At 39.4% G+C, this 26,490-nt stretch overlaps 1 protein-coding gene across 1 annotated transcript in view; it reads right to left on the bottom strand.

The window, feature by feature from the left end:
- Positions 1 to 26,490, bottom strand: part of LOC133609410 (uncharacterized) — a 68,242-nt gene that overhangs the window by 22,397 nt on the left and 19,355 nt on the right. The window contains exons 20-33 of the mRNA XM_061964979.2: positions 25,632 to 25,742; positions 25,459 to 25,563; positions 23,210 to 23,320; positions 23,046 to 23,153; positions 20,608 to 20,718; positions 14,648 to 14,932; positions 14,438 to 14,548; positions 14,264 to 14,374; positions 10,245 to 10,355; positions 10,064 to 10,171; positions 5,058 to 5,168; positions 4,889 to 4,999; positions 234 to 344; positions 54 to 155 (exon numbers count right to left, since the gene is read on the bottom strand). Of these exons, the coding sequence (XP_061820963.1) occupies positions 54 to 155; positions 234 to 344; positions 4,889 to 4,999; positions 5,058 to 5,168; positions 10,064 to 10,171; positions 10,245 to 10,355; positions 14,264 to 14,374; positions 14,438 to 14,548; positions 14,648 to 14,932; positions 20,608 to 20,718; positions 23,046 to 23,153; positions 23,210 to 23,320; positions 25,459 to 25,563; positions 25,632 to 25,742 (1,707 nt within the window). The remainder of the gene's footprint in view (positions 1 to 53; positions 156 to 233; positions 345 to 4,888; positions 5,000 to 5,057; positions 5,169 to 10,063; positions 10,172 to 10,244; positions 10,356 to 14,263; positions 14,375 to 14,437; positions 14,549 to 14,647; positions 14,933 to 20,607; positions 20,719 to 23,045; positions 23,154 to 23,209; positions 23,321 to 25,458; positions 25,564 to 25,631; positions 25,743 to 26,490) is intronic.

Raw genomic sequence — 26,490 nt, 5'->3', positions numbered from 1 at the left:
GACCAGGCTACAAAGTGGTTGCCATGCACACACACGTCAACACACACACTCACGTCGCTGGCCAGTTTAGCCGCGTTGGTTGCGCTGACAATGTCCGCTCTGTCGGGCGCCGTGTTGTAGCGGCAAAGCTCCTCCCTCCCCTTCCTGTAGCTGACCTGTGATCAGCGCAGACACGGTGAGACGTGGGCGAGCATGACGCCAGCTCACGTTTTCCTCGCTGCGGTTGCATTTACGTCGCTCTGGTTCCTGTTGACCTCCATGGCGTGCTCCACCTCGGGCAGCGTCTCCATGTTGGCGTAGCCCGACTTGCCTTTCTCGCGGTTAAACTTCTCCTTGTAGAACTTCTATGGGGGACCGATAAAACAAATTTTTTCAAAAGGCGTCAATTTTTTGTTGTCTGGTTCTACGCTCCAGTTAGCGCTTCAAACATGAAAGCAGTTTAATGTGCTGCCCCCCGCAGGCCAACACTGGCAAACGCAGTTACAGTCAAACCTGGATTATCGATTATTATTAGAGATGTCCGATAATGGCTTTTTTGCCGATATCCGATATTGTCCAACTCTTAATTACCGATTCCGATATCAACCGATACCGATTTTGTTGTGATGCCCCGCTGGATGCATTAAACAATGTAACAAGGTTTTCCAAAATAAATCAACTCAAGTTATGGAAAAAATTGCCATATTTATTATTGAAGTCACAAAGTGCATTATTTTTTTTTAACATGCCTCAAAACAGCAGCTTGGAATTTGGGACATGCTCTCCCTGAGAGAGCATGAGGAGGTTGAGGTGGGCGGGGTTGTGAGGGCGGGGGGTGTATATTGTAGCGTCCCGGAAGAGTTAGTGCTGCAAGGGGTTCTGGGTATTTGTTCTGTTGTGTTTATGTTGTGTTACGGTGCGGGTGTTCTCCCGAAATGTGTATGTCATTCTTGTTTGGTGTGGGTTCACAGTGTGGCGCATATTTGTAACAGTGTTAAAGTTGTTTATACGGCCACCCTCAGTGGCCTTGCATTCACTTGTGTGTGTAAAAAGCCGTAGATATTATGTGACTGGGCCGGCACGCAAAGGCAGTGCCTTTAAGGTTTATTGGCGCTCTGTACTTCTCCCTACGTCCGTGTACACAGCGGCGTTTTAAAAAGTCATAAATTTTACTATTTGAATCCGATATCGATAATTTCCGATATTACATTTTAAAGCATTTATCGGCCGATAATATCGTCAGTCCGATATTATCGGACATCTCTAATTATTATTATTGGTTCTTGAACAGGGCTCGTGAATTGATAGGTTTGTATAGTGAAGCACATTTATCCATAAAAAACAATGTAAATATGAATAATGTCTCGACAAAAACATATATTGTAGTGAAGTCTTGTACACTTTGAACACGACATAAAGTGCTAAACGGTACTGTATATCAAACAAAAATAACAAGGAGGTGATTCATTATTCAATTATAAACAACAAGCTAAAACAACAACAACAAGCTCAACTGTCCTGTATGCGCTGCTCTGCCATACGGGACCTTTGGTGCCCTCACAAACCATCAGAAATCACAAAAACCCTTAACTTTAACAACCATATTGCAACAATAGTGAACGTTTCAAAGAGTAAAATCCGCTTACGTTAACATCGGGAAAGAAGCAGAAAGATCAGTTGGTGCGCCTTGAACGAGAGTAACGGTGCGTTCCATTTCTACTGGGAAGTCAGAATTTCTCAGTTCCTAGTAGTGTTGTCCCGATACCAATATTTTGGTACCGGTACCAAAATGTATTTCGATACTTTTCGGTACTTTTCGATACTTTTCTAAATAAAGGGGACCACCAAAAATTGCATTATTGGCTTTATTTTAACAAAAAATCTTAGGGTACATTAAACATATGTTTATTATTGCAAGTTTGTCCTTAAATGAAATAGTGAACATACAAGACAACTTGTCTTTTAGTAGTAAGTAAACAAACAAAGGCTCCTAATTTAGCTGCTGACGTATGCAGTAACATATTGTGTCGTTTTTATTCTATTATTTTGTCAACATTATTAAGGACAAGAGGTAGAAAATGAATTATTAATCCACTTGTTCATTTACTGTTAATATCTGCTTACTTTCTTTTCTAACGTTCTATCTACACTATTCTATCTATTCTTCTCTTGTTTGGATGCTTTACATTAGTTTTGGATGATACCACAAATGTAGGTATCGATCCGATGCCAAGTAGTTACAGGATCATACATTGGTCATAGTCAAGGTCCTCATGTGTCCAGGGACAAATTTCCTGAGTTTATAAACATAATATAAATACAAAAACACGAAAGAAGATTTTGTGATGGCGACCATACTTGCCAACCTTGAGACTTGGGGGGGCGGGGGGGAGTGGGGGGTATATTGTAGCCCGGAAGAGTTAGGGCTGCAAGGGATTCTAGGTATTTGTTCTGTTGTGTTTATGTTGTGTTACGGTGCAGATGTTCTCCCGAAATGTGTTTGTCATTGTTGTTTGGTGTGGGTTCACAGTGTGGCGCATATTTGTAACAGTGTTAAAGTTGTTTATACGGCCACCCTCAGTGTGACCTGTATGGCTATTGATCAAGTATGTCTTGCAGGTGTGTGTGCAGAAGCCGCATACAACATGTGACTGGGCCGGCACACTGTTTGTATGGATAAAAAGCGGACGCGACGACAGGTTGTAGAGGACGCTAAAGGCAGTCAATATTGATGCCCGGGTGAAAATCGGGAGAATGGTTGCCCCGGGAGATTTTCGGGAGGGGCATTGAAATTTGGGAGTCTCCAGGAAAAATTGGTAGGGTTGGCAAGTATGATGGCGACAAATAAAGTAAGTTTTTTATGAATATCATCCCTGCAGGACAAGGAATAGCTAAACTTCACTGCATACCGTAGGAGGATACAATAGCTAACCGCTAACTCAAGCTGGCGCTCCTGAATGTAAACAAAAAGGGTGGATCTACACAGAAATCGAGTGTAAGGATACAAAGTACAAGAGCCATATTTTGTCAATAGTAAATATTTTTTATCACTTAGGAAATACGTCCCTGGAGGAGGACTTTAAGTATGATCAATGTATGACCCTGTATCTACTAGGTATCGGATCGCCACCCAAATTTGTGGTATCACCCAAAACTAATGTACTAAAGTATCAAACAACAGAACAATAAGTGCTTATTACATTTTAACTGAAATGTGGATTGAACATTGTGGAGAGGGAGTGTGATCAGCGCGCTTGCAGGAGCAAAGGTCACCGCCTCTGTCTTTGGTGCTGAAAACAGAGCGCCATCAGACGGGGACGTAGCATGTGCTGACGACGCGACACAGCTGGCAGATGATTAGATTGCACAGGTGGTACGTGTTACTTTAATCATCTGTTGTCTTTAACAGTGAGCGGCCGGGTGCAGGAAGAGGAGGAGGAGGATTGGAGCGACTGAAAAGTCAACACAAACGTATCTGTTGGAGAGCTGTGAAAACACATTAAAAACCCTGTCAACTCTGCGCCACTGGCTTCCAGCGTGAATCTGCAAGTATACGAAGCTTACGAACATGTTAAAACAGAAAATAAGCAGGTACCGTATTTCCTTGAATTGCCGCCGGGTATATATTATCCGCATGCCTCGTTTTACTGCCGGGTCAAACTCGTTTCGCAAAATAATTAGCGCATGTCTCGTTTTACCGCCGGGTCAAACTCGTTTCGCAGAATAATTAGCATATGCCTCGTTTTACCGCCGGGTCAAACTCGTCACGTCACGAGTGACATTTCACCTTTCAAGGCATCATTTTCCAAAATGGAGGAGGCTAATTTCAATAATTTAAAATCGTATAAAAGAAAGAAGATAAAGAGCTATTCAGTCGGATTTAAGGTCCAAGCTATTGAATATGCTAAAAAGAACAGTAAAATGTTTTTATTAATATAGCTGCGTGTGTCAAATATGAGTCATTAAATGACTCCCGCCTCATGGTGGTAGAGGGCGCTATAGTGATCCCAGGGATCATTCTTGCGACTACTCGGCTGCAGAAGAAGTGACAACAACAGTTTTCTAAACTGGACTTTCAATCGAAGCAGGAGGTAATAATTAAAGGAAGATCTCCATCGAGACAGAGAGACTTTTAAAACTGAAGAAAGATAATGAAGACTTCTATAAACAAGTTATCGATGCTTTTGTTCAAAAGGAGCGGCGCATGGACTTCATTTATAAGTAAAGGTAAGACCATAATAACGTTTTTTTGTATTAAATGTGCTTTTCATGATGGTATCCTTACATCACACTCACATTTATAAGCGCAGGCCTAAATTTACCGCATGCCTTTGGTAAGCGCCGGAGTGAGAAGAGGTTTTAAATTAATTACCGCCCCGGCGCTAATTCAAGGAAATACGGTCTTAACAGTAAATAAAGTAGATTAATAATTCAATTTTCTGCTGCTTTTGACAAAATAATAGAATGAGAAACTACACAATAAAGTCAAAGCCAAATTAGGAGCCTTTGTTTGCTTACTTACTACTAAGAGAGACGTTTTTTAGTATCTTATTTAATGACAAAAGTATTCTATGATTGCAATAAGAAACGTATGTTTATTGTGTCGTACAATTTTATGTTAAAATAAAGCCAATAATGCCATTTTTGTGGTCTCCTGTATTTAGAAAAGTATCAAAATGTCTCAAAATACAATTTGGTACCAAAATACTGGTATAGGGAGAACCCTACTAGTTAGCATTTAGCATGTTGCGGGCGTGCGGTGAACGTTGTGTGTTTTCGACCTGCAGCTTTTGTGCGTGCGAGTGCAGCAGGTCAGCGTCTGTGTCCTCAGGCAACATCTGTTGTGTGTGTTCACACTTCGGCAAGCAGGACGATACACAGGACGTGTGCGTTTGCTTCGATCGCTTACGTCGCTCTGTGCCTTGCTCAGCTCCTTGGCGAAGACGGTCTGGATGGTTTGGGGCATGTGCGCGTACAAACTGCAGGCCGCTTCCTTCCTGCCCTCCTCCTTGTACAGCTTCTGCAGACAAGAAGGTCAGCGTCCGCACGCCTCGCTGATCATGACGTGGCGTTCGTACCTGGCTGAGGAGCAGACTCTGTTCCTTGGCATGCTGGATGTCTTTGGTGTGTGGCAGCAGCGAGTACAAACTCTTGACCATCTCCTTCTTACTGGCCTCCTTGTACTTACTCTGGCAACACACAGCAACATATTCCATATACTGTATATTAAAACCTATATCTCCATACAATATGTATGTATGCAGCCTGATGACGGTAAATATATCCCCATATATTATTTGACATATTACAAAGGCTCCTACTTTGGCCATACAAGACCTTTGGTGCCCTCACAAACCATCAGAAATCACAAAAACTCTTAACTTAGTACCATATTGCATCATTTCCTGTTGTATTAGTTTCCCAAAACCAGTATTAATTTACTGTTAATATCTGGTTACTTTCTGTTATATGCATTTGATTATTAGATTTTTTTACGTAAAATGTATTTAAAAATCTGTACATTTTCCGCAAAAAAACTAACAGTTTGTCGCAATAATTTTACCGTAAAAGTGTTTTTTGGTAGTATATTACTGTAAATGGAAACACAGTACTGCTGTTTTTTTACGGTAAAAACAAACAAACAAAAAAACCTGTCGATTTTACAATAAGTCAAAAACTGGCAGCTCAGTTGCCAGAATTTTACTGTAAAACCTTTTTTTGTAAGTACAAAATTGCTTTTTTACGATAACATTTTGGTGACTGAGCTGACAGTTTTTTTTTACCGTAAAAACATCAACTGTATATTTTACGGTGTATTACTGTAAATGGCAAAACATTGCCACAATTTTTTACAGTAAAAAATGGCAGCTCATCTGCAAGAATTTTACTGTAAAATTTCCGCTTTTTTTTAAAACTCTAAGTAGAAAATTGCTTTTTTACGTTCAAATTTTGGTGACTGAGCTGCCAGTTTTTTATAGTAAAAATAACATCTGCAGATTTTATGGTGTATTACTGTAAATAGCAAAACAGTAGAAAATTGCTTCTTGGTGACTGAGCTGTAATTTTTTTACCATAAAAATAACTGCAGATTTTATGGTGTATTACTGTAAATAGCAAAACAGTACCTTTAGAAAAGTGCTTCTTTATGACCAAATTTTGGTGACTGAGCTGCCAGTTTTTTTTACCGTAAAAACATTAAATGTATATTTTACGGTGTATTACTATAAATAGTAAAACATTACCACAATTTGTTTACAGTAAAAAATGGCAGCTCATCTGCCAGAATTTTACCGTAAAATGTACACTTTTTTTTAACAGCAAATAGAAAATGTATGTTTTTCAGTCAAATTTTGGCGACTGAGTTGCTAGTTTTTTACCGTAAAAACAACAACTGTAGATTTTACAATAACTAAAACACTGGCAGCTCACTTGCCAGAAATTTACTGTAAAATGTACACCTTTTTTTTACTGTAAGTAGAAAATTGCTTTTTTTACGGTCAAATTTTGGTGACGGAGCTGCCAGTTTTTTTTTACTGTAAAAACATCAACTGTGTATTTTACGGTGTATTACTGTAAATAGCAAACAGTACCACAATTTGTTTAGAGTAAAAATGGCAGCTCATTTGCCAGAATTTTACTGTAAAATGTACGTTTTTTTTTTTTTACTGCAAATAGAAAATTTATGTTTTTCAGTCAAATTCTGGCAACTGAGTATCTAGTTTTCTACAGTAAAAACAACAACTGTAGATTTTACAATAACTAAAAAACTGGCAGCTAGGTTGCCAGAATTTTACTGTAAAATGTACACCTTTTTTTTTTACTGTAAGTAGAAAATAGCTTTTTTTACGGTCAAATTTTGGTGACTGAGCTGCCAGTTTTTTTACTGTAAAAACATCAACTGTGTATTTTACAGTGTATTACTGTAAATAGCAAAACAGTACCACAATTTGTTTACAGTAAAAATGGCAGCTCATTTGCCAGAATGTTACTGTAAAATGTACGCTTTTTTTTTTTACTGCAAATAGAAAATTTCAGTTTTTCAGTCAAATTCTGGCGACTGAGTATCTAGTTTTCTACAGTAAAAACAACAACTGTAGATTTTACAATAACTAACACTGGCAGCTCGGTTGAAAGAATTTTACTGTAAAATGTCCGCCTTTTTTTTTACTGTAAGTAGAAAATTGCTTTTTTTACGGTCAAATTTTGGTGACAGAGGTGCCAGTTTTTTACTGTAAAAACATTAAATGTATATTTTACGGTGTATTACTGTAAATAGCAAAACATTACCACAACTTGTTTACAGTAAAAAAAAAATGGCAGCTCATCTGCCAGAATTTTACTGTAAAATGTACGCTTTTTTTTTATTGCACATAGAAAATGTATGTTTTTCAGTCTAGTTTTCTACAGTAAAAACAACTGTAGATTTTACAATAACTAAAACACTGGCAGCTTGGTTGCCCAAATTTTACTGTAAAATGTACGCTCTTTTTTACTGTAAGTAAAAATTGCTTTTTTTACGGTCAAATTTTGGTGACTGAGCTGCCACTTTTTTTTACTGTAAAAACATCAACTGTGTATTTTACGATGTATTACTGTAAATAGCAAACAGTACCACAATTTGTTTAGAGTAAAAATGGCAGCTCATTTGCCAGAATTTTACTGTAAAATGTATGCTTTTTTTTTTTACTGCAAATAGAAAATTTATGTTTTTCAGTCAAATTCTGGCAACTGAGTATCTAGTTTTCTACAGTAAAAACAACAACTGTAGATTTTACAATAACTAAAACACTGGCAGCTCGGTTGCCCAAATTTTACTGTAAAATGTACGCTCTTTTTTACTGTAAGTAAAAATTGCTTTTTTTACGGTCAAATTTTGGTGACTGAGCTGCCACTTTTTTTTACTGTAAAAACATCAACTGTGTATTTTACGATGTATTACTGTAAATAGCAAACAGTACCACAATTTGTCTAGAGTAAAAATGGCAGCTCATTTGCCAGAATTTTACTGTAAAATGTACGCTTTTTTTTTTATACTGCAAATAGAAAATTTATGTTTTTCAGTCAAATTCTGGCAACTGAGTATCTAGTTTTCTACAGTAAAAACAACAACTGTAGATTTTACAATAACTAAAAAACTGGCAGCTAGGTTGCCAGAATTTTACTGTAAAATGTACACCTTTTTTTTTTACTGTAAGTAGAAAATAGCTTTTTTTACGGTCAAATTTTGGTGACGGAGCTGCCAGTTTTTTTACTGTAAAAACATCAACTGTGTATTTTACGGTGTATTACTGTAAATAGCAAAACAGTACCACAATTTGTTCACAGTAAAAATGGCAGCTCATTTGCCAGAATTTTACTGTAAAATGTACGCTTTTTTTTTTTTACTGCAAATAGAAAATTTCGGTTTTTCAGTCAAATTCTGGTGACTGAGTATCTAGTTTTCTACAGTAAAAACAACTGTAGATTTTACAATAACTAAAAAACTAGCAGCTTGGTTGCCAGAATTTTACTGTAAAATGTACACCTTTTTTTTACTGTAAGTAGAAAATTGCTTTTTTTACGGTCAAATTTTGGTGACGCAGCTGCCAGTTTTTTTACTGTAAAAACATCAACTGTGTATTTTACGGTGTATTACTGTAAATAGCAAAACAGTACCACAATTTGTTCACAGTAAAAATGGCAGCTCATTTGCCAGAATTTTACTGTAAAATGTACGCTTTTTTTTTTTTACTGCAAATAGAAAATTTCGGTTTTTCAGTCAAATTCTGGTGACTGAGTATCTAGTTTTCTACAGTAAAAACAACTGTAGATTTTACAATAACTAAAAAACTAGCAGCTTGGTTGCCAGAATTTTACTGTAAAATGTACACCTTTTTTTTACTGTAAGTAGAAAATTGCTTTTTTTACGGTCAAATTTTGGTGACGCAGCTGCCAGTTTTTTTACTGTAAAAACATCAACTGTGTATTTTACGGTGTATTACTGTAAATAGCAAAACAGTACCACAATTTGTTTACAGTAAAAATGGCAGCTCATTTGCCAGAATTTTACTGTAAAATGTACGCTTTTTTTACTGCAAATAGAAAATTTCGGTTTTTCAGTCAAATTCTGGCGACTGAGTATCTAGTTTTCTACAGTAAAAACAACAACTGTAGATTTTACAATAACTAAAAAACTGGCAGCTTGGTTGCCAGAATTTTACTGTAAAATGTACACTTTTTTTTTACTGTAAGTAGAAAATTGCTTTTTTTACGGTTAAATTTTGGTGACGGAGCTGCCAGTTTTTTTTACTGTAAAAACATCAACTGTGTATTTTATGGTGTATTACTGTAAATAGCAAACATTACCACAATTTTTTTACAGTAAAAATGGAAGCCCATTTGCCAGAATTTTACTGTAAAATGTACGCTTTTTTTTTTTTTACTGCAAATAGAAAATTTCGGTTTTTCAGTCAAATTCTGGCGACTGAGTATCTAGTTTTCTACAGTAAAAACAACTGTAGATTTTACAATAACTAAAACACTGGCAGCTTGGTTGCCAGAATTTTACTGTAAAATGTACACCTTTTTTTTACTGTAAGTAGAAAATTGCTTTTTTTACGGTCAAATTTTGGTGACAGAGCTGCCAGTTTTTTTACTGTAAAAACATCAACTGTGTATTTTACGGTGTATTACTGTAAATAGCAAACAGTACCACAATTTTTTTACAGTAAAAATGGAAGCTCATTTGCCAGAATTTTACTGTAAAATGTACGCTTTTTTTTTTTTACTGCAAATAGAAAATTGATGTTTTTCAGTCAAATTCTGGCGACTGAGTATCTAGTTTTTTTTATTGTAAAAACACACAAATATTAAATAAAACCTCTGCCTTGTATTTAACAAATGCATAGGCCTACTACGCTACTGCATTTAATTGTTGGTCATTATGGTGGTACTTGGAGAGAACGTCTGAGGACGTACTTGGTGAAAAGAGTTTGACAACCACTGGCAAAGGTTATAAATAGAAAAGAATAAATAGAATAGATTGTGATTCTTTAACATTAACAGAATGTAAAACAATGACAGCAAACCAAAGCCAATGACTCACCTGACTGTGGATGTCAGCCATGTCCTTCACAAAGCGAGTGTCCAGGGTCTCGGGCAGCTGAGAGAACAACGTGTTGGACAGATCTCCTTTGTCCTTCTTGTACTTTGTCTGGACGCACACAAACACGCACATGAGTCCCCACAGGCGGACATTTTGGGATGAGGGCGATGTCGCCGCTCACCTCACTCTGAAGTTCCGACATGCGCTTGACGAACTCCGTCTGGTTGGTCTCGGCCATCTGGTGAAACACACTGCCGCCGCTCTCCGGCCGACCTTTGGCCTTGTATTTATTCTACGACACATACAAGGGAGAAAAAAAAGTTGTCTGTTAATATCGTCCCGCTGTCGTGTAAAAGCGTGCACTGCAAGCGTGGAAAGAAAATACAGAGGGACCTCCATTCACCAACCCTTCTATTTGCCAACTTTTTGATGTACCAACTTTTAGATGGAGCCAAATATGCAGAACCATGTCTTATTCATTTTGTGTCCTGCCTGCAGGCAAAAAGCAGGGCGCGTCATTTTTATGGAGGCGGAGCCCTCCACATCACTTGTTGCCCAGTACACTACTGGCCACTTGTCAGCAGTGTTGGGACTAACGCGTTACTGTAACGCCGTTAGTTCTGGCGGTAACTAGTAATCTAACGCGTTACTTTTTATATTCAGTAACTCAGTTACCGTTACTACATGATGCGATACTGCGTTATTTTACGTTATTTTTTATGTAGTATCAGCTAGAAACAGAAGATCTGAGTGTGTTTTATTGGAGCGCTGCAGTGTCGTCCTTCTGAATGTTCTTGGGTCACAAGCCGGAGGCGCGCTCTGTGTGTGTCTGGGTGTGGGTGTGGGGAGGGGAGGAGGGGCGTGTCTGTGTTTACTAACAACGTAGCCGCAGTCGACTCGAGTGTCTTAACATGGAGATATTCTCACTTCTTTTTTTTGTCGAGCACAAAGAAAAGAACATTTTAGTTAAATGTAAGTTGTGACTTGGATCAAAGATCCCGTCTACTGCCCAAAACAACAATTCAAATCTGCCTGGTTAGGCTTTGTGTATGTCACGTGTGCCTTCCTTAGGTGAAGCCAGGTTTACAGCTATGTTGTTATTATGCTGTTTGTTACTTATATATGTTATGTTGCAGCTATTTAAAATAGTTGTGTCAATTTGTTCTGGCCTGAAATAAATTGGCCCTTTGAAACATATATTTGTCTTTGTGTGTTGTATGTAGAGCACATTGCTTAGCAGAGTTCAGTGATGCAAATGCATGTCAAGTTGATCAACACATTGTATTATTCTCCACTACAATAACAGTACTGAAATGAAGGCTAAAAGGGCATTAATGGGAGCTTTAAAAAAAAAAAAAAAAGTAACTAAATAGTTACTTTTCACAACAACGTATTACTTTTTGGTGTAAGTAACTGAGTTAGTAACTGAGTTACTTTAGAAATAAAGTAACTAGTAACTGTAACTAGTTACTGGTTTTCAGCAACTAACCCAACACTGGTAACTAGTAACTGTAACTAGTTACTGGTTTTCAGTAACTAACCCAACACTGATTGTCAGTGTGTTTTTTTTGTCTTTTGACAAGTTTTGTCCATTTTGCTAACTCAAGGTGAGTCCCAAAAAGACAACAGACCAGCGTGGAAGGAAGGAGGGAATCGCTGTGGAGTTAAAACTAAGACTATTTGCAAGGAGTATATGGGTTCACTAGTATGGAAGAATCGACGAAGCAAGCCTCGTACCACAGCAAGTTTTCATTGTGATGAGTTAAAGTTAAAGTTAAAGTACCAATGATTGTCACACACACACTAGGTATGGTGAAATTATTATCTGCATTTGACCCATCCCCTTGTCCACCCCCTAAGAGGTGAGGGGAGCAGTGAGCAGCAGCGTTGCCGCGCCCGGGAATAATTTTTGGTGATTCAACCCCCAATTCCAACCCTTGATGCTGAGTGCGAAGCAGGGAGGTAATGGGTCCCATTTTTATAGTCTTTGGTAGGGATGTCCCGATCCAGGTTTTTGCACTTCCGATCCGATACTAGCCTATCCAAGCATGTATTAAAGTTTAAAGTTATTTAGCCTACTTAGTTGTCAGATTCATGTTGAAAAGGGTTTTAGTACTCTTGATAACAACTAGCCAGCTGAATTAGGGGAGTTTGAATAATACACAATGGTTGGTAACAAGAAACTGACCTGTTTATTCAAGGATAAACACAAAATAGACAAAATTATACATGACAAACAGAAATGGCATCATTGAACTAGGGCTGGGCGATATGGCCTTTTTTTTATTATCGCAATATTTTAAGGCCATATCGCGATACACCATATATATCTCGATATTTTGCCTTAGCCTTGAATGAACACTTGATACATATAATCACAGCAGTATGATGGTTCTTTGTGTCTACATTAAAACATTCTTCTTCATACTGCATTAATATACTGTATGCTACTTTTAAACTTTCATGCAGAGAAGGAAATCACAACAACAAAAAAAAATCACAATTTTTTTCATATGGTGTTGATCTGGAAATGTTTGCCTCGGCATTTTGATGGTGTGGGCGTGTGGTACCAAATGGAGATGTTGACATGCGGAGTAAGCACTCTTCATTCTCTAGCAGGTGACTTTTCAAATTATGCTATATATTAGCAGTAATGCCATTTTTTATAGCAACGCTTTTGCCCCACACTTGACAAATTACGGTTGTCTGTTCGACATATTCCCACTTGAAGCCAAACCACCGCCAGACGATGGACCCCCTGCTGTTTTTTGGGGGAATTAATGAATTCTTCCTTCATTTGTATTACCACTCGCACGGCTGTGCTAGCATCACAGCTAACATTAGCCATGCTGCTACCTCTCTGCTTGGGGAGGGCGTATACGTATGTGACGTATGACGTGACAGTATGTGACGTGTGTAAGAAGGTGCGCTTGCTGTCTGTGAGAGGGAGACACAGGAAAGAGTGAGAAGAGCCTGTCGTGTAATGCCAGCAGCTAAAAGCAACTGCGTGAGAAAGTATACTCGAATATCACAATATAGTCATTTTCTATATCGCACAGAGTCAGCTGACATTTTTACCGGTAACTTTTAATTCACATGGCCGTCTTAACGGTTAGGACACAGATTTGTGGATGTGTTGAAGGTGTGCTGGAAAATGCGGAATGGAAATTAGGGAGCAGCAGAAAAGTGGAATGTATTATTTAAATCGGTGCGTTGGAAAACACGGACCGGAGTTTTTTTTTTTAAACTGGATCTGGATCTGCATTTTCCTATGCCTTGCCGATACGCATTTTTTGGCAAATATTGGCGGCTGATCCGATCCAAATATCGGATCGGGACAACTCTAGTCTTTGGTATGACTCGGCTTTACTGAAAAAAGTTGCCAAAGCAGACTTATTTCACAGCGGAGAATACACCAGTGTCTTTCAGTGTCTCCCTCCATCGCCCTTCTCTCCCTCTGTCTGCTCCTTTCTCACCAGCTCCTTGCCATTGTGAATGTAAGTCCATTTTACTTTTGTAAATATTATATTGTAGCATGGCTGTTTAAGTTAAGGATGTTTGTGATTTCTGATTGTTTGTGAGGGCAACAAAATTACTTCTGTGTGCATACAGCACAGTTCAGCTTGTTGCTGTTGTTCTGGCTTATTAAGTCTCGTCTTAAGACCCACTTTTATTCTTTGGCTTTTAACACTACGTGAGTTGTGTGGTCCTCTGTCCTCTGTGTTTTTTCTAATAAATTTTGATTTCTATTTACTGTTTTAATTGTTTTTATTCTTTAAAATCGTTTTTAATTATATTTATTTTTATATTGTTTTTATTTATTTTTTTTGTTTGTTTTTATTCAGTCATTGGTGGAGCTAAGGATAATATTTGAATATTGTTTTTAATATTGTTTTTAATATTGTTGTGCAGCACTTTGGAAACATTTTTGTTGTTTAAATGTGCTATATAAATAAAGTGGATTGGATTGGATTGGATTAATAAATAGAGAGTCCACCTCCTTGTTCTGTTTGCTATACAGTACTGTATATTGTTTGTATTGTGTTTTCAGTGTACAAACCTTCACTAAAATATAGACTTTTGTCAAGGATTATTCATATTTACATTTTTTCTAATGACAAAATTTGCTTCACTATACAAACTTTTCCATTCATAATGAACCAAGTTCATAAATTGCGTCGTATTCACCGCCAACCTCACCTCACTCTGCAGCTCCATGGCCGCTTTAGCCAACTTCATCTCCTGGGTCTCAGGCAGCTGGGAGTACAGGCTGCTGCTATTTGACCCCCGACCTTTCACCTTGTAGTTGACCTAGTGAGGACACAGGCAGACCGTGGGCGTGAGAAGAACTTTGTCAATGACCAATGTCTGCACCTGACTCTGCCGCTGCATGGCCTCCTTAGCGTGCAGCGTCTGCATGGTCTCAGGCAGGCGGTGGTAGAGGCTGATGGCCGCCTCCCTCTTGCTGGCCTCCTTGTATTTCATCTGCGGGTACGATTAGCACTTAGCATGTTGCTAACTTGTTAATAAAGCGACAAGCCGGACTTATTTGTTGGTATTTCTACGTCAGGCTTGAAACTTCACCTCGCTTTGGAGCTCTGAGAGCGTTTTAGCGAGCTGCGTTTCCGTGGTGACCGCCAGCTGACTGTAGGCGCTACGGCCGACGCTCCTGACGCCCTCCCACTTGTACTTAGTCTGCAAAGACACCACGGTTTGAAAACCTGATGCGGGCGTCATGGCGTGCGCACGCGCGCTCACCTCGCTCTGCAGCTCCGACATCTTGGCGGCGAGCTGCGTCTCGGCCGTCTGCGGCAGCTGAGCGTACAGACTGGACGCCAACGCTTCCTTCCCGCTCTGCTTGTACTTGTTCTGGAAGAATGATGTCAATGTAGTTGGGCTGCCATGACACATGATTAAATACTTCAATAATACTTGACCATCCGATTCAGAATCAATTCTCCATTCAACAAAATTTTCAGAATAAATTATTTGGTATATATATATACAGTATATATATATATATATGTATGTGTGGGAAAAAAATCACAAGACTATTTCATCTCTACAGGCCTGTTTCATGAGGGGGGGTATCCTCAATCATCAGGAGATTTTAATGGGAGCATTCACATACCATGGTTTATATAGGGCACAGAGTGGGTGGGTACAGGCTGGCGTAGGGGCGTGGTGATTGGCTCATGTGTTACCTAGGAGGTGTTTCCGTCTGTGGCGGCATGCTGTTACAAATTCGCTGCGCTTGTTGAGGGATGACAGGTCTGGACGGTAAATAATAAACAGTTTCTCTTTCAAGCATAGGTTACATCTTTTATTACCACTATTGTAAGGTGTGCTGGATGCAAGAATTTGCCATGTTATTGAATATTCAACATTATTATCTTTGAGGTCCCAAATGTGTTTGCTGAGTTCTGTGGTATTTCGCAGGTTTTTGTTCCTGAAAGAAGCCTTGTGATTGTTCCATCTGGTTTTGAATTCTCCCTCGGTTAATCCTACATATGTGTCGGATGTGTTAGTGTCCTTGCGTATTACCTTAGATTGGTAGACAACTGATGTTTGTAAGCACCCCCCGTTGAGAGGGCAATCAGGTTTCTTTCGACAGTTACAGCCTTTGTTGGTTTTGGAGTCGCTCTGTCTGGGGGCCGACGGCTCATTTGCAATTGTTTTGTTGTGGTTTGAGATGATTTGTCGTATATTGTTCATGCAGCTGTAGCTCAATTTAATGTTGTTCTTGTTGAATACTTTTCTTAGGGTGTTGTCTTTGGGAAAGTGTTTGTCAATCAGATTGAGGAATTTGTGTCCAATGTTAGTTGAGACGTTTTTGCTGTATGGGGGGTTGTACCAGATGATGTCGTTTCGTTTTCTGTTCTTTTTTGGCTGGTTTCCTGGCGTGGGTTCATAGGTGAGGGTGAAATTGTATCCGCTTTCATCAAGGGCTTTTTGGTACGGGGGGGTTGCTTGGTCAAATTCAGCTTTGCTAGATGACAGCATCGATAGCCTTTTATTGATTCCGGTAGGTATTCTTTTCGTGGTGGTGGGTGGGTGGTTGCTGTCATGGTGCACGTATTGGAGTGTTGTGTTGGGTTTCGTGAATGGTTGGTAGCTGTTATTTCTCAGGTTGAAAGTGACGTCAAGGAAGTTGACGGTTTGCTTGTTGGCTTCAATCGTGATCCGTAGGCCGTTCTCTTTGAAAATTTGGCATATGCGCTTCCTGGTATTCTCGCTGCTCCTTGGCGAGGCGCGACACACTGCCAGTCCGTCATCACGGTAAATACCAAGGTTCAGATTGAGGCTAGCGAGCTGGGAGAGGAGGAAACTCCCAACGAGTTCACACGTTTCTGCTCCGTCAAAACTTCCCATAGTGACGTCAAATGTTGCATTGTTCTTTTTTTGCCATGGTGTACTGTTGTGGATGAGAATGGAGTTTTTTGCGTGGATGATGATGTTTCTTTCGTTGCCTGTGATTGAGTCGTAGTCTGAGGCAAAGTCTAGTGCTTGAGTCAGTAGGTCTTGCGTGATGGAAGGGTAAAATTCCTCGATATCAAAGGAGATAAAGTTGTGGTGTTGTTTGTCTTGGATGTTGTTGAACCATTTGATTACTGCTGCTGTATTTCTCCATTGGTTGAGTGGTGTTTTGTCCTTGATTTTTGTGTTGACTCTGTCCAGGATTATTTTGCTGATTTTTCCTATTTCAGATTTAGTTGGGTTTATTAGTCGGCATGTTGGGTTATTTGCGAAGTTGGGTTTGTGATCCTTCAATGTGATGAAGGCTTCCTTGTTGGCTGTGGCGTCCACCCTGTCCTCAATGTCCAGTTCAGCCGCGATCCTTTTATTTTCCAGGTGGATGTTCTGTAAGGTGTTGGGTTGCGCTTTTTTGTATGATTTGGTGATGCTTCTGTCCAGTAAGGTGTGGTGTTCTGGTATGTCCATTCTGTAGAAGTTTGTGGTTTTATCGGCAGCTATGATGAGGTTGTTTACTTTCTTGATGCGCTCTTTGTCATTTTTCAGCTTGGTGAGGAGTGGGTTGCGGATTGGCTTGAATTTGACTGATTGTATCATTTTGAGCATGTCGTTCTCAAAATCCTTTAGTTCCTCAACTGTGGGTGGGTTCTTGGTAGATTTGAATCCGTAAGTTTTCTTTTGCGTTCCTTTTGTTTCAGGGTGGAGGAAAAAATGTGCTTTCCACCGCATCCTTCTTAGGAAGTGTTCCGTCTTTTCTATGAGCCTTAGCTTGTAGTCATTCTGCGCGGGTATGGGAATGTTCTTCGTGGAGTAGTCGATGTTGAATTTTTCCATTTCTGATCGTCATACAGTGCTCAACAAATATCAATTTGGAGCGGAGTATATGTCTTAATAAGGTTATCCAAAAAATAGTGCTCGATACCGTAGTAGAGCGCAATATATGTATGTGTGGGGAAAAAAATCACAAGTCTATTTCATCTCTACAGGCCTGTTTCATGAGGGGGGGTATCCTCAATCATCAGGAGATTTTAATGGGAGCATTCGCATACCATGGTTTATATAGGGCACAGAGTGGGTGGGTACAGGCTGGCGTAGGGGCGTGGTGATTGGCTCATGTGTTACCTAGGAGGTGTTTCCGTATATGGCGGCATGCTGTTACAATTTCGCTGCGCTTGTTGAGGGATGACAGGTCTGGACGGTAAATAATAAACAGTTTCTCTTTCAAGCATAGGTTACATCTTTTATTACCACTATTGTAAGGTGTGCTGGATGCAAGAATTTGCCATGTTATTGAATATTCAACATTATTGTCTTTGAGGTCCCAAATGTGTTTGCTGAGTTCTGTGGTATTTCGCAGGTTTTTGTTCCTGAAAGAAGCCTTGTGATTGTTCCATCTGGTTTTGAATTCTCCCTCGGTTAATCCTACATATGTGTCGGATGTGTTAGTGTCCTTGCGTATTACCTTAGATTGGTAGACAACTGATGTTTGTAAGCACACAAATGTGAATATATGTGTGTGTATGTATATGTATATATATGTATATATATATATATATATATATATATATATATATATATATATATATATATATATATATATATATATATATATGTCTTAATAAGGTTATCCAAAAAATAGTGCTCGATACCGTAGTAGAGCGCAATATATGTATGTGTGGGAAAAAAATCACAAGACTATTTCATCTCTACAGGCCTGTTTCATGAGGGGGTACCCTCAATCATCAGGAGATTTTAATGGAAGCATTCGCATACCATGGTTTATATAGGGCACAGAGTGGGTGGGTACAGGCTGGCCTAGGGGCGTGGTGATTGGCTCATGTGTTACCTAGGAGGTGTTTCCGTCTATGGCGGCATGTTGTTACAATTTCGCTGCGCTTGTTGAGGGATGACAGGTCTGGACGGTAAATAATAAACAGTTTCTCTTTCAAGCATAGGTTGCATCTTTTATTACCACTATTGTAAGGTGTGCTGGATGCAAGAATTTGCCAAATTTTCAAAGAGAACGGCCTACGGATCACGATTGAAGCCAACAAGCAAACCGTCAACTTCCTTGACGTCACTTTCAACCTGAGAAATAACAGCTACCAACCATTCATGAAACCCAACACAACACTCCAATACGTGCACCATGACAGCAACCACCCACCCACCACCACGAAAAGAATACCTACCGGAATCAATAAAAGGCTATCGATGCTGTCATCTAGCAAAGCTGAATTTGACCAAGCAACCCCCCCGTACCAAAAAGCCCTTGATGAAAGCAGATACAATTTCACCCTCACCTATGAACCCACGCCAGGAAACCAGCCAAAAAAGAACAGAAAACGAAACGACATCATCTGGTACAACCCCCCATACAGCAAAAACGTCTCAACGAACATTGGACACAAATTCCTCAATCTGATTGACAAACACTTTCCCAAAGACAACAACCTAAGAAAAGTATTCAACAAGAACAACATTAAATTGAGCTACAGCTGCATGAACAATATACGACAAATCATCTCAAACCACAACAAAACAATTGCAAATGAGCCGTCGACCCCCAGTCAGAGCGACTCCAAAACCAACAAAGCATGTAACTGTCGAAAGAAACCTGATTGCCCCCTCAACGGGGGGTGCTTACAAACATCAGTTGTCTACCAATCTAAGGTAATACGCAAGGACATTAACACATCCGACACATATGTAGGATTAACCGAGGGTGAATTCAAAACCAGATGGAACAATCACAAGGCTTCTTTCAGGAACAAAAACCTGCGAAATACCACAGAACTCAGCAAACACATTTGGGACCTCAAAGACAATAATGTTGAATATTCAATAACATGGCAAATTCTTGCATCCAGCACACCTTACAATAGTGGTAATAAAAGATGCAACCTATGCTTGAAAGAGAAACTGTTTATTATCTACCGTCCAGACCTGTCATCCCTCAACAAGCGCAGCGAAATTGTAACAACATGCCGCCATAGACGGAAACACCTCCTAGGTAACACATGAGCCAATCACCACGCCCCTAGGCCAGCCTGTACCCACCCACTCTGTGCCCTATATAAACCATGGTATGCGAATGCTCCCATTAAAATCTCCTGATGATTGAGGGTACCCCCCCTCATGAAACAGGCCTGTAGAGATGAAATAGTCTTGTGATTTTTTTCCCACACATACATATATATATATATATATATATATACATATATATATATATACACATATATATATATGTATATACACACACACACAGGTACATATATACATATATGTACATGTATACATACATATACACACACGCACGCACACACACACACACACACACACACACACACACACACACACACACACACACACACATACATACAGATATATATATATATGTATATACATACACACACACACAGGTACATATATACTACATGTATACATACACACACACACACACACACACACACACACACACACACACACACACACACACACACACACACACACATATATATATATATATATATATATATATATATATATATATATATATATATATATATATAAAGATATATATATTTATACATAACTTTGTCTTTTAAAAGTATTTAAATATTTTATTGACGAAAAACACACAATTTTGATCAATCTAACAAAAGAAAATAGAGCAACCAACTCCAAACTGATCCCAGCTTTACAATACTTAGGAGAGAAATGTACAAAGTAATTGAGAAGACATACAAATACAATTAAAAAAAAAAGAAAAGAAAAAAAGGGAAAACTTAAAATTTAGAAAAGCATCTGTATCATTAATAATAATATCAACAGTAATTGTTTAGTTCTTTTTTAATCCAAAAATTGCTTCTTAAAAAAATAAATATGTATATATTTGAGAAATAAAAAAAAAAAAATGAATTGATTTAGAATGAGAACAAATAAAAATCGAGATTTGGGTGTGAATTGATTTTTTTGGAGGACAACTTGTGTCTCTTGATGTTTATGTCGCATCTGATGGGACCTGCGACATCAACGCTGACAAGATGTTTAGTGTGAAAGGGAAGTACTTGACTCTGCAGCTCAGATTGTTCTTTGGCATGAAGCGTCTCGGCGGTCTGCGGCAGCTGATGGTACAGAGCGCTGCTGGCCGCCTCCTTTCCCGCCTCCTTGTACTTGACCTGCACAGCACACAGCAGACTATCACATGATCGGACTTCTTCAGGGAAATGAAGGTTCCAGCAGCAGCAACACTGTATGCAGTACACAAGACTGTAATAACAATAGCCGCAAAGCACATAGAGCAAGGTCCAACGTACGGCCCGGGGTCCATTTGCGGCCCACAGCTAACTCTTTAACAGCTCACAACACACCCTAAAAATGATATTGCTAAAAAAAACTAAAAAAGAGGAATTAAGTGCAAATAGGTGTCATGTCGGAACATTTTTAAACGTTTTACTTGAATGCATGTTATTTATTTGCACAAAACCTGGTAACAGTTGGATTTAAAGTTCTTTCAGGATGTACAAAACCCAAAACCAGTGAAGTTGGCACGTTGTGTAAATGGTAAATAAAAACAGAATACAATGATTTGCAAATCCTCTTCAACTTATATTCAATTGAATAGACTGCAAAGACAAGATACTAAACGTTTAAACTGGAAAATGTTGTTTTTTTTTTGCAAATATTCGCTCATTTTGAATTTGATGCCTGCAACATGTTTAAAAAAAGCTGGCACAAGTGGCAAAAAAGACTGAGTAAGTTGAGGAATGCTCATCAAACACTTATTTGGAACATCCCACAGGTGAAGAGGCAAATTGGGAACAGGTGGGTGCCAGGATTGGGTATAAAAGCAGCTTCCATGAAATGCTCAGTCATTCACAAACAAGGATGGGGCGAGGGTCACCACTTTGTCAACAAATGCATGAGCAAACTGTCGAACAGTTTAAGAACAAAATTTCTCAACCAGCTATTGCAAGGAATTTAGGGATTTCACCATCCACGGTCTGTAATATCATCAAAAGGTTCAGAGAATCTGGAGAAATCACTGCACGTAAGCGATTTTACGGACCTTCGATTCCTTTAGGCGGTACTGCATCAAAAAGCGACATCAGTGTGTAAAGGATATCACCACATAGGCTCAAGAACAATTCAGAAAACCACTGTCAGTAACTACAGTTTGTCGCTACATTTGTAAGTGCAAGTTAAAACTCTACTATGCAAAGCCAAAGCCATTTATCAACAACACCCAGAAACGCTTCGCTGGGCCCGAGCTCATCTAAGATGGACTGATGCAAAGTGGAAAAGTGTTCTTTGGTCTGACGAGTCCACATTTCAAATTCCTTTGGAAACTGTGGACGTTGTGTCCTCCGGAAAAAGAGGAAAATAACCATCCGGACTGTTCTAGGCGCAAAGTTGGAAAGCCAGCATCTGTGATGGTATGGGGGTGTATTAGTGCCCAAGGAATGGGTAACTTACACATCTGTGAAGGCACCATTAATGCTGAAAGGTACATACAGGTTTTGGAGCAACATATGTTGCCATCCAAGCAACGTTACCATGGACGCTCCTGCTTATTTCAGCAAGACAATGCCAAGCCACGTGTTACAACAGCGTGGCTTCATAGTAAAAGAGTGTGGGTACTAGACTGGCCTGCCTGTAGTCCAGACCTGTCTCCCATTGAAAATGTGTGGCGCATTATGAAGCCTAAAATACCACAACGGAGACCCCCGGACTGTTGAACCACTTACGCTCTACATCAAGCAAGAATGGGAAAGAATTCCACCTGAGAAGCTTAAAAAATGTGTCTCCTCAGTTCCCAAACGTTTACTGGGTGTTGTTAAAAGGAAAGGCCATGTAACACAGTGGTGAACATGCCCTTTCCCAACTACTTTGCAATGTGTTGCTGCCATGAAATTCTAAGTTAATGATTATTTGCAAAAAAAAAATTAAGTTTCTCAGTTAGAACATTAAGTATCTTGTCTTTGCAGTCTATTCAATTGAATATAAGTTGAAAAGGATTTGCAAATCATTGTATTCTGTTTTTATTTACCATTTACACAATGTGACAACTTCACTGGTTTTGGGTTTTGTAGTTAAATTTTCAATACATTCGTAAAACTTTCTAAAAAAATACTTTTTCACATTGTCACTATGAGGTAATGTGTGTAGAATTTTGAGGACAAACATTTATTTCATTCCATTTTGGAATAAGGCTGTAACATAACCAAATGTGGGAAAAGTGAAGCTCTGTGAATACTTTGAATTTAGAATATATACACGTCATGTCAGCAGCATACAAGTGAGGATGCCAAGACGAGGAACCCGGCAGCTCTGATAAAGCGACCAGAATAGACGAGGGTCGCTGGTTTATCTCACACACACACACACACACGCACACACACACACACACACACACACACACACACACACACACACACACACACACACACACACACACACACCTCAGAGTGTGTCCCCAAAGGCAACATCCAAAAGTTTTCCTAACCTGGCTGTGAGTGTCAGCCATGTCCTTCACAAAGCGAGTGTCCAGGGTCTCGGGCAGCAGCGAGAACAAAGCGTTGGACAGATCTTCTTTGTCCTTCTGGTACTTGGTCTGAAAGGTCAAAGGTTAACAGCTCGACTTCAGCTTGGTGCGTTCGGGGTCCTCACCTGGCTGTGCAACTCTGACATCTGTTTGGCAAACTGAGTCTCAGCGGTCTCAGGAAGGAGCGAGTACAAGTTTGTCGTCATCTGTTTCTTGCCGTCTTCTTTGTACTTCACCTGCACACACACACACACACACACACACACACACACACACACACACACACACACACACACACACACACACACACACACACACACACACACACACACACACACACACTCGTGTATTTGTTACTTTCTTGAGACCTCGGAAAAATGCCTACCTCTTTAGGACCACCCTTTCTAGATATATAAGGATTTGTATTTACAACATTAATAATATATACAAACAAAGCAAATATAAAAAAGGTAAGCTTTTAGTTTATTTCTTTTTTTTTTTTAATGTTTTGTTTGTAATTGGTTTTTAATCTTCATTATTTACTTCAAGTTATTACAGTATGTCTCTATATAATTTTTGATTTTAATTTTTATAAATTTTGGCCAAAGGGGGCGCATTTCAATTTCTTACACACACTTGTTATTTCATATGTTGGCCAGAGAGGGAGCACTTCACATTTTTACACATAATTGTTATTACATATGTTGGCCAGAGGGGGAGCACTTTTAAAACTGACACACAGTCAATTATAAAAATCCCTCCTTTTTGGGACTACCATAGTTTTGATAGATTTCACCACCAGGGGTGCAAATGTTATTTCATATGTTGGCCAGAGGGGGAGCACTTTTGAAACCGACACACAGTCAATTTTAAAAATCCCTCCTTTTTGGGACCGCCATAATTTTGATAGATTTCACCACCGGGGGTACAAATGTTATTTCATATGTTGACCAGAGGGGGAGCACTTCACATTTTTACACATAATTGTTATTACATATGTTGGCCAGAGGGGGAGCACTTTTAAAACTGACACACAGTCAATTTTAAAAATCCCTCCTTTTTGGGACTACCATAGTTTTGATAGATTTCACCACCAGGGGTGCAAATGTTATTTCATATGTTGGCCAGAGGGGGAGCACTTTTAAAACCGACACACAGTCAATTTTAAAAATCCCTCCTTTTTGGGACCGCCATAATTTTGATAGATTTCACCACCGGGGGTGCAAATGTTATTTCATATGTTGGCCAGAGAGGGAGCACTTCACATTTTTACACATAATTGTTATTACATATGTTGGCCAGAGGGGGAGCACTTTTAAAACTGACACACAGTCAATTTTAAAAATCCCTCCTTTTTGGGACTACCATAGTTTTGATAGATTTCACCACCAGGGGTGCAAATGTTATTTCATATGTTGGCCAGAGGGGGAGCACTTTTAAAACCGACACACAGTCAATTTTAAAAATCCCTCCTTTTTGGGACCGCCATAATTTTGATAGATTTCACCACCGGGGGTGCAAATGTTATTTCATATGTTGACCAGAGGGGGAGCACTTCACATTTTTACACATAATTGTTATTACATATGTTGGCCAGAGGGGGAGCACTTTTAAAACTGACACACAGTCAATTTTAAAAATCCCTCCTTTTTGGGACTACCATAGTTTTGATAGATTTCACCACTAGGGGTGCAAATGTTATTTCATATGTTGGCCAGAGAGGGAGCACTTTTAAAACCGACACACAGTCAATTTAAAAAATCCCTCCTTTTTGGGACTGCCATAATTTTGATAGATTTCACCACCAGGGGTGCAAATGAGATCTCTATTTTTTGTTTTTTGTAATGTGCTTAAGGCCGATGACAAACGAGTCACGGACCACAGACGGCCCCTCTGCCGCACTTTGGGCAACCCAGCTGTAGAAGCTCACTGTTAATGGACACTATAGTCTTAGTACCGTAGTGTACCTCGGTCACATATGGAACGCGGGTTGTCTTACGTCAGCACCGGAAGTCGTATAATCAGCTGCTCACCTGGTGGGTTTTTTCGGGGATGAATAGGGAAGTCCTTCTTTAGCTGCCGTCTTGTTTTAGCATATATTGCTGCCTTTGCGCCTTTCAATGTTTACTTTTGTATGCACATTAAATCAACAAAAAATCCTGACTTTGGAACAATGTTCACGGACTCTAGTATTTGGCTCTCTATAAGATGCATGGTTTTCCGTAATTGGACCATGATTTCGGTCCTAACTTGTTCACCCGTCCTCATATGGAAGCTACTTTTTCTTGTTGATGTGTCAAGAAGGGTAGAAATACAAGAACACACACATTTAGACACACGTTTCAGTGTGAAACACACACGTGAAGCTCCTCACCTGACTGTACAGGTCAGTCAGCTCCTTGGCCGACTGCGTCTGGCTGGTTTGAGGCAGCTGGTGGTAGAGCGGCCTGCTGGCGTCCTCCCTGTGCTTGTAGGCCACCTGAACAAAGATGGCGGAAGAGCTTCAGCCCGGGTTCTGGACTTGCTTCTCGCAGACTCGATACTGACCTGACTCTGTAGCTGTGACACTTCCTTAGCATGCTGGGTCTCCAGAGTGTCCGGCATCTTGGCGTACAGACAGCTGGACGCATGTTTCCTGCACGCCTCCTTGTACTTGTTCTAGAACAGGGGTGTTTTTATTGAGGGCCGCATGTAACGATGACTATATATGAATATAAATGTATCATAGCCTCGTTACACAATTTGCATAGGCAACTCTTTTTGATATATATATATATATATATATATATATATATATATATATATATATATATATATATATATATATATATATATATATATATATATATATATCTTTTAACTGAATGATGGATAACTTGCTTTGAAATTGTTAGTCAAGGTGACGTGAATGTTTATTTTTTACAACAACAAAAAAAAGCTTTCAACGACTTGTTGCACGATGAGATAAAATTACATTGAGAACGATGAGGTGGCGACTTGTCCAGGGTGTACCCCGCCTTCCGCCCGATTGTAGCTGAGATAGGCTCCAGCGCCCCCCGCGACCCCAAAAGGGAATAAGCAGTAGAAAATGGATGGATGGACATATTCATACATTTCTCTGTGAAAATTGTCACTAATTTTTTATTTATTTAGCCAGAAAGGGCTTTAATATTTCTAGCTTTTCGCAGGCAACATAAAATAATATGGCGGGCCATATAAAATAATGTAGTTAACCACATAAAATAACGTGGCTAGCCACAATAAATGATGTGGCGGGCAATGCAAAATAAAGTAGTGAACCATGTTAAATTATGCGGCGGGCCACAATAAATGATGTGGCGGGCCATGCAAGATAATGTAGCGAACAACATAAAATTATGTGGCGGACCACAATAAACAATGTGGC

Source organism: Nerophis lumbriciformis, linkage group LG07 (genome assembly GCF_033978685.3).
Source record: "Nerophis lumbriciformis linkage group LG07, RoL_Nlum_v2.1, whole genome shotgun sequence".
Classification (NCBI taxonomy): domain Eukaryota; kingdom Metazoa; phylum Chordata; class Actinopteri; order Syngnathiformes; family Syngnathidae; genus Nerophis; species Nerophis lumbriciformis.
This window is presented reverse-complemented; position numbering and strand designations above follow the sequence as displayed.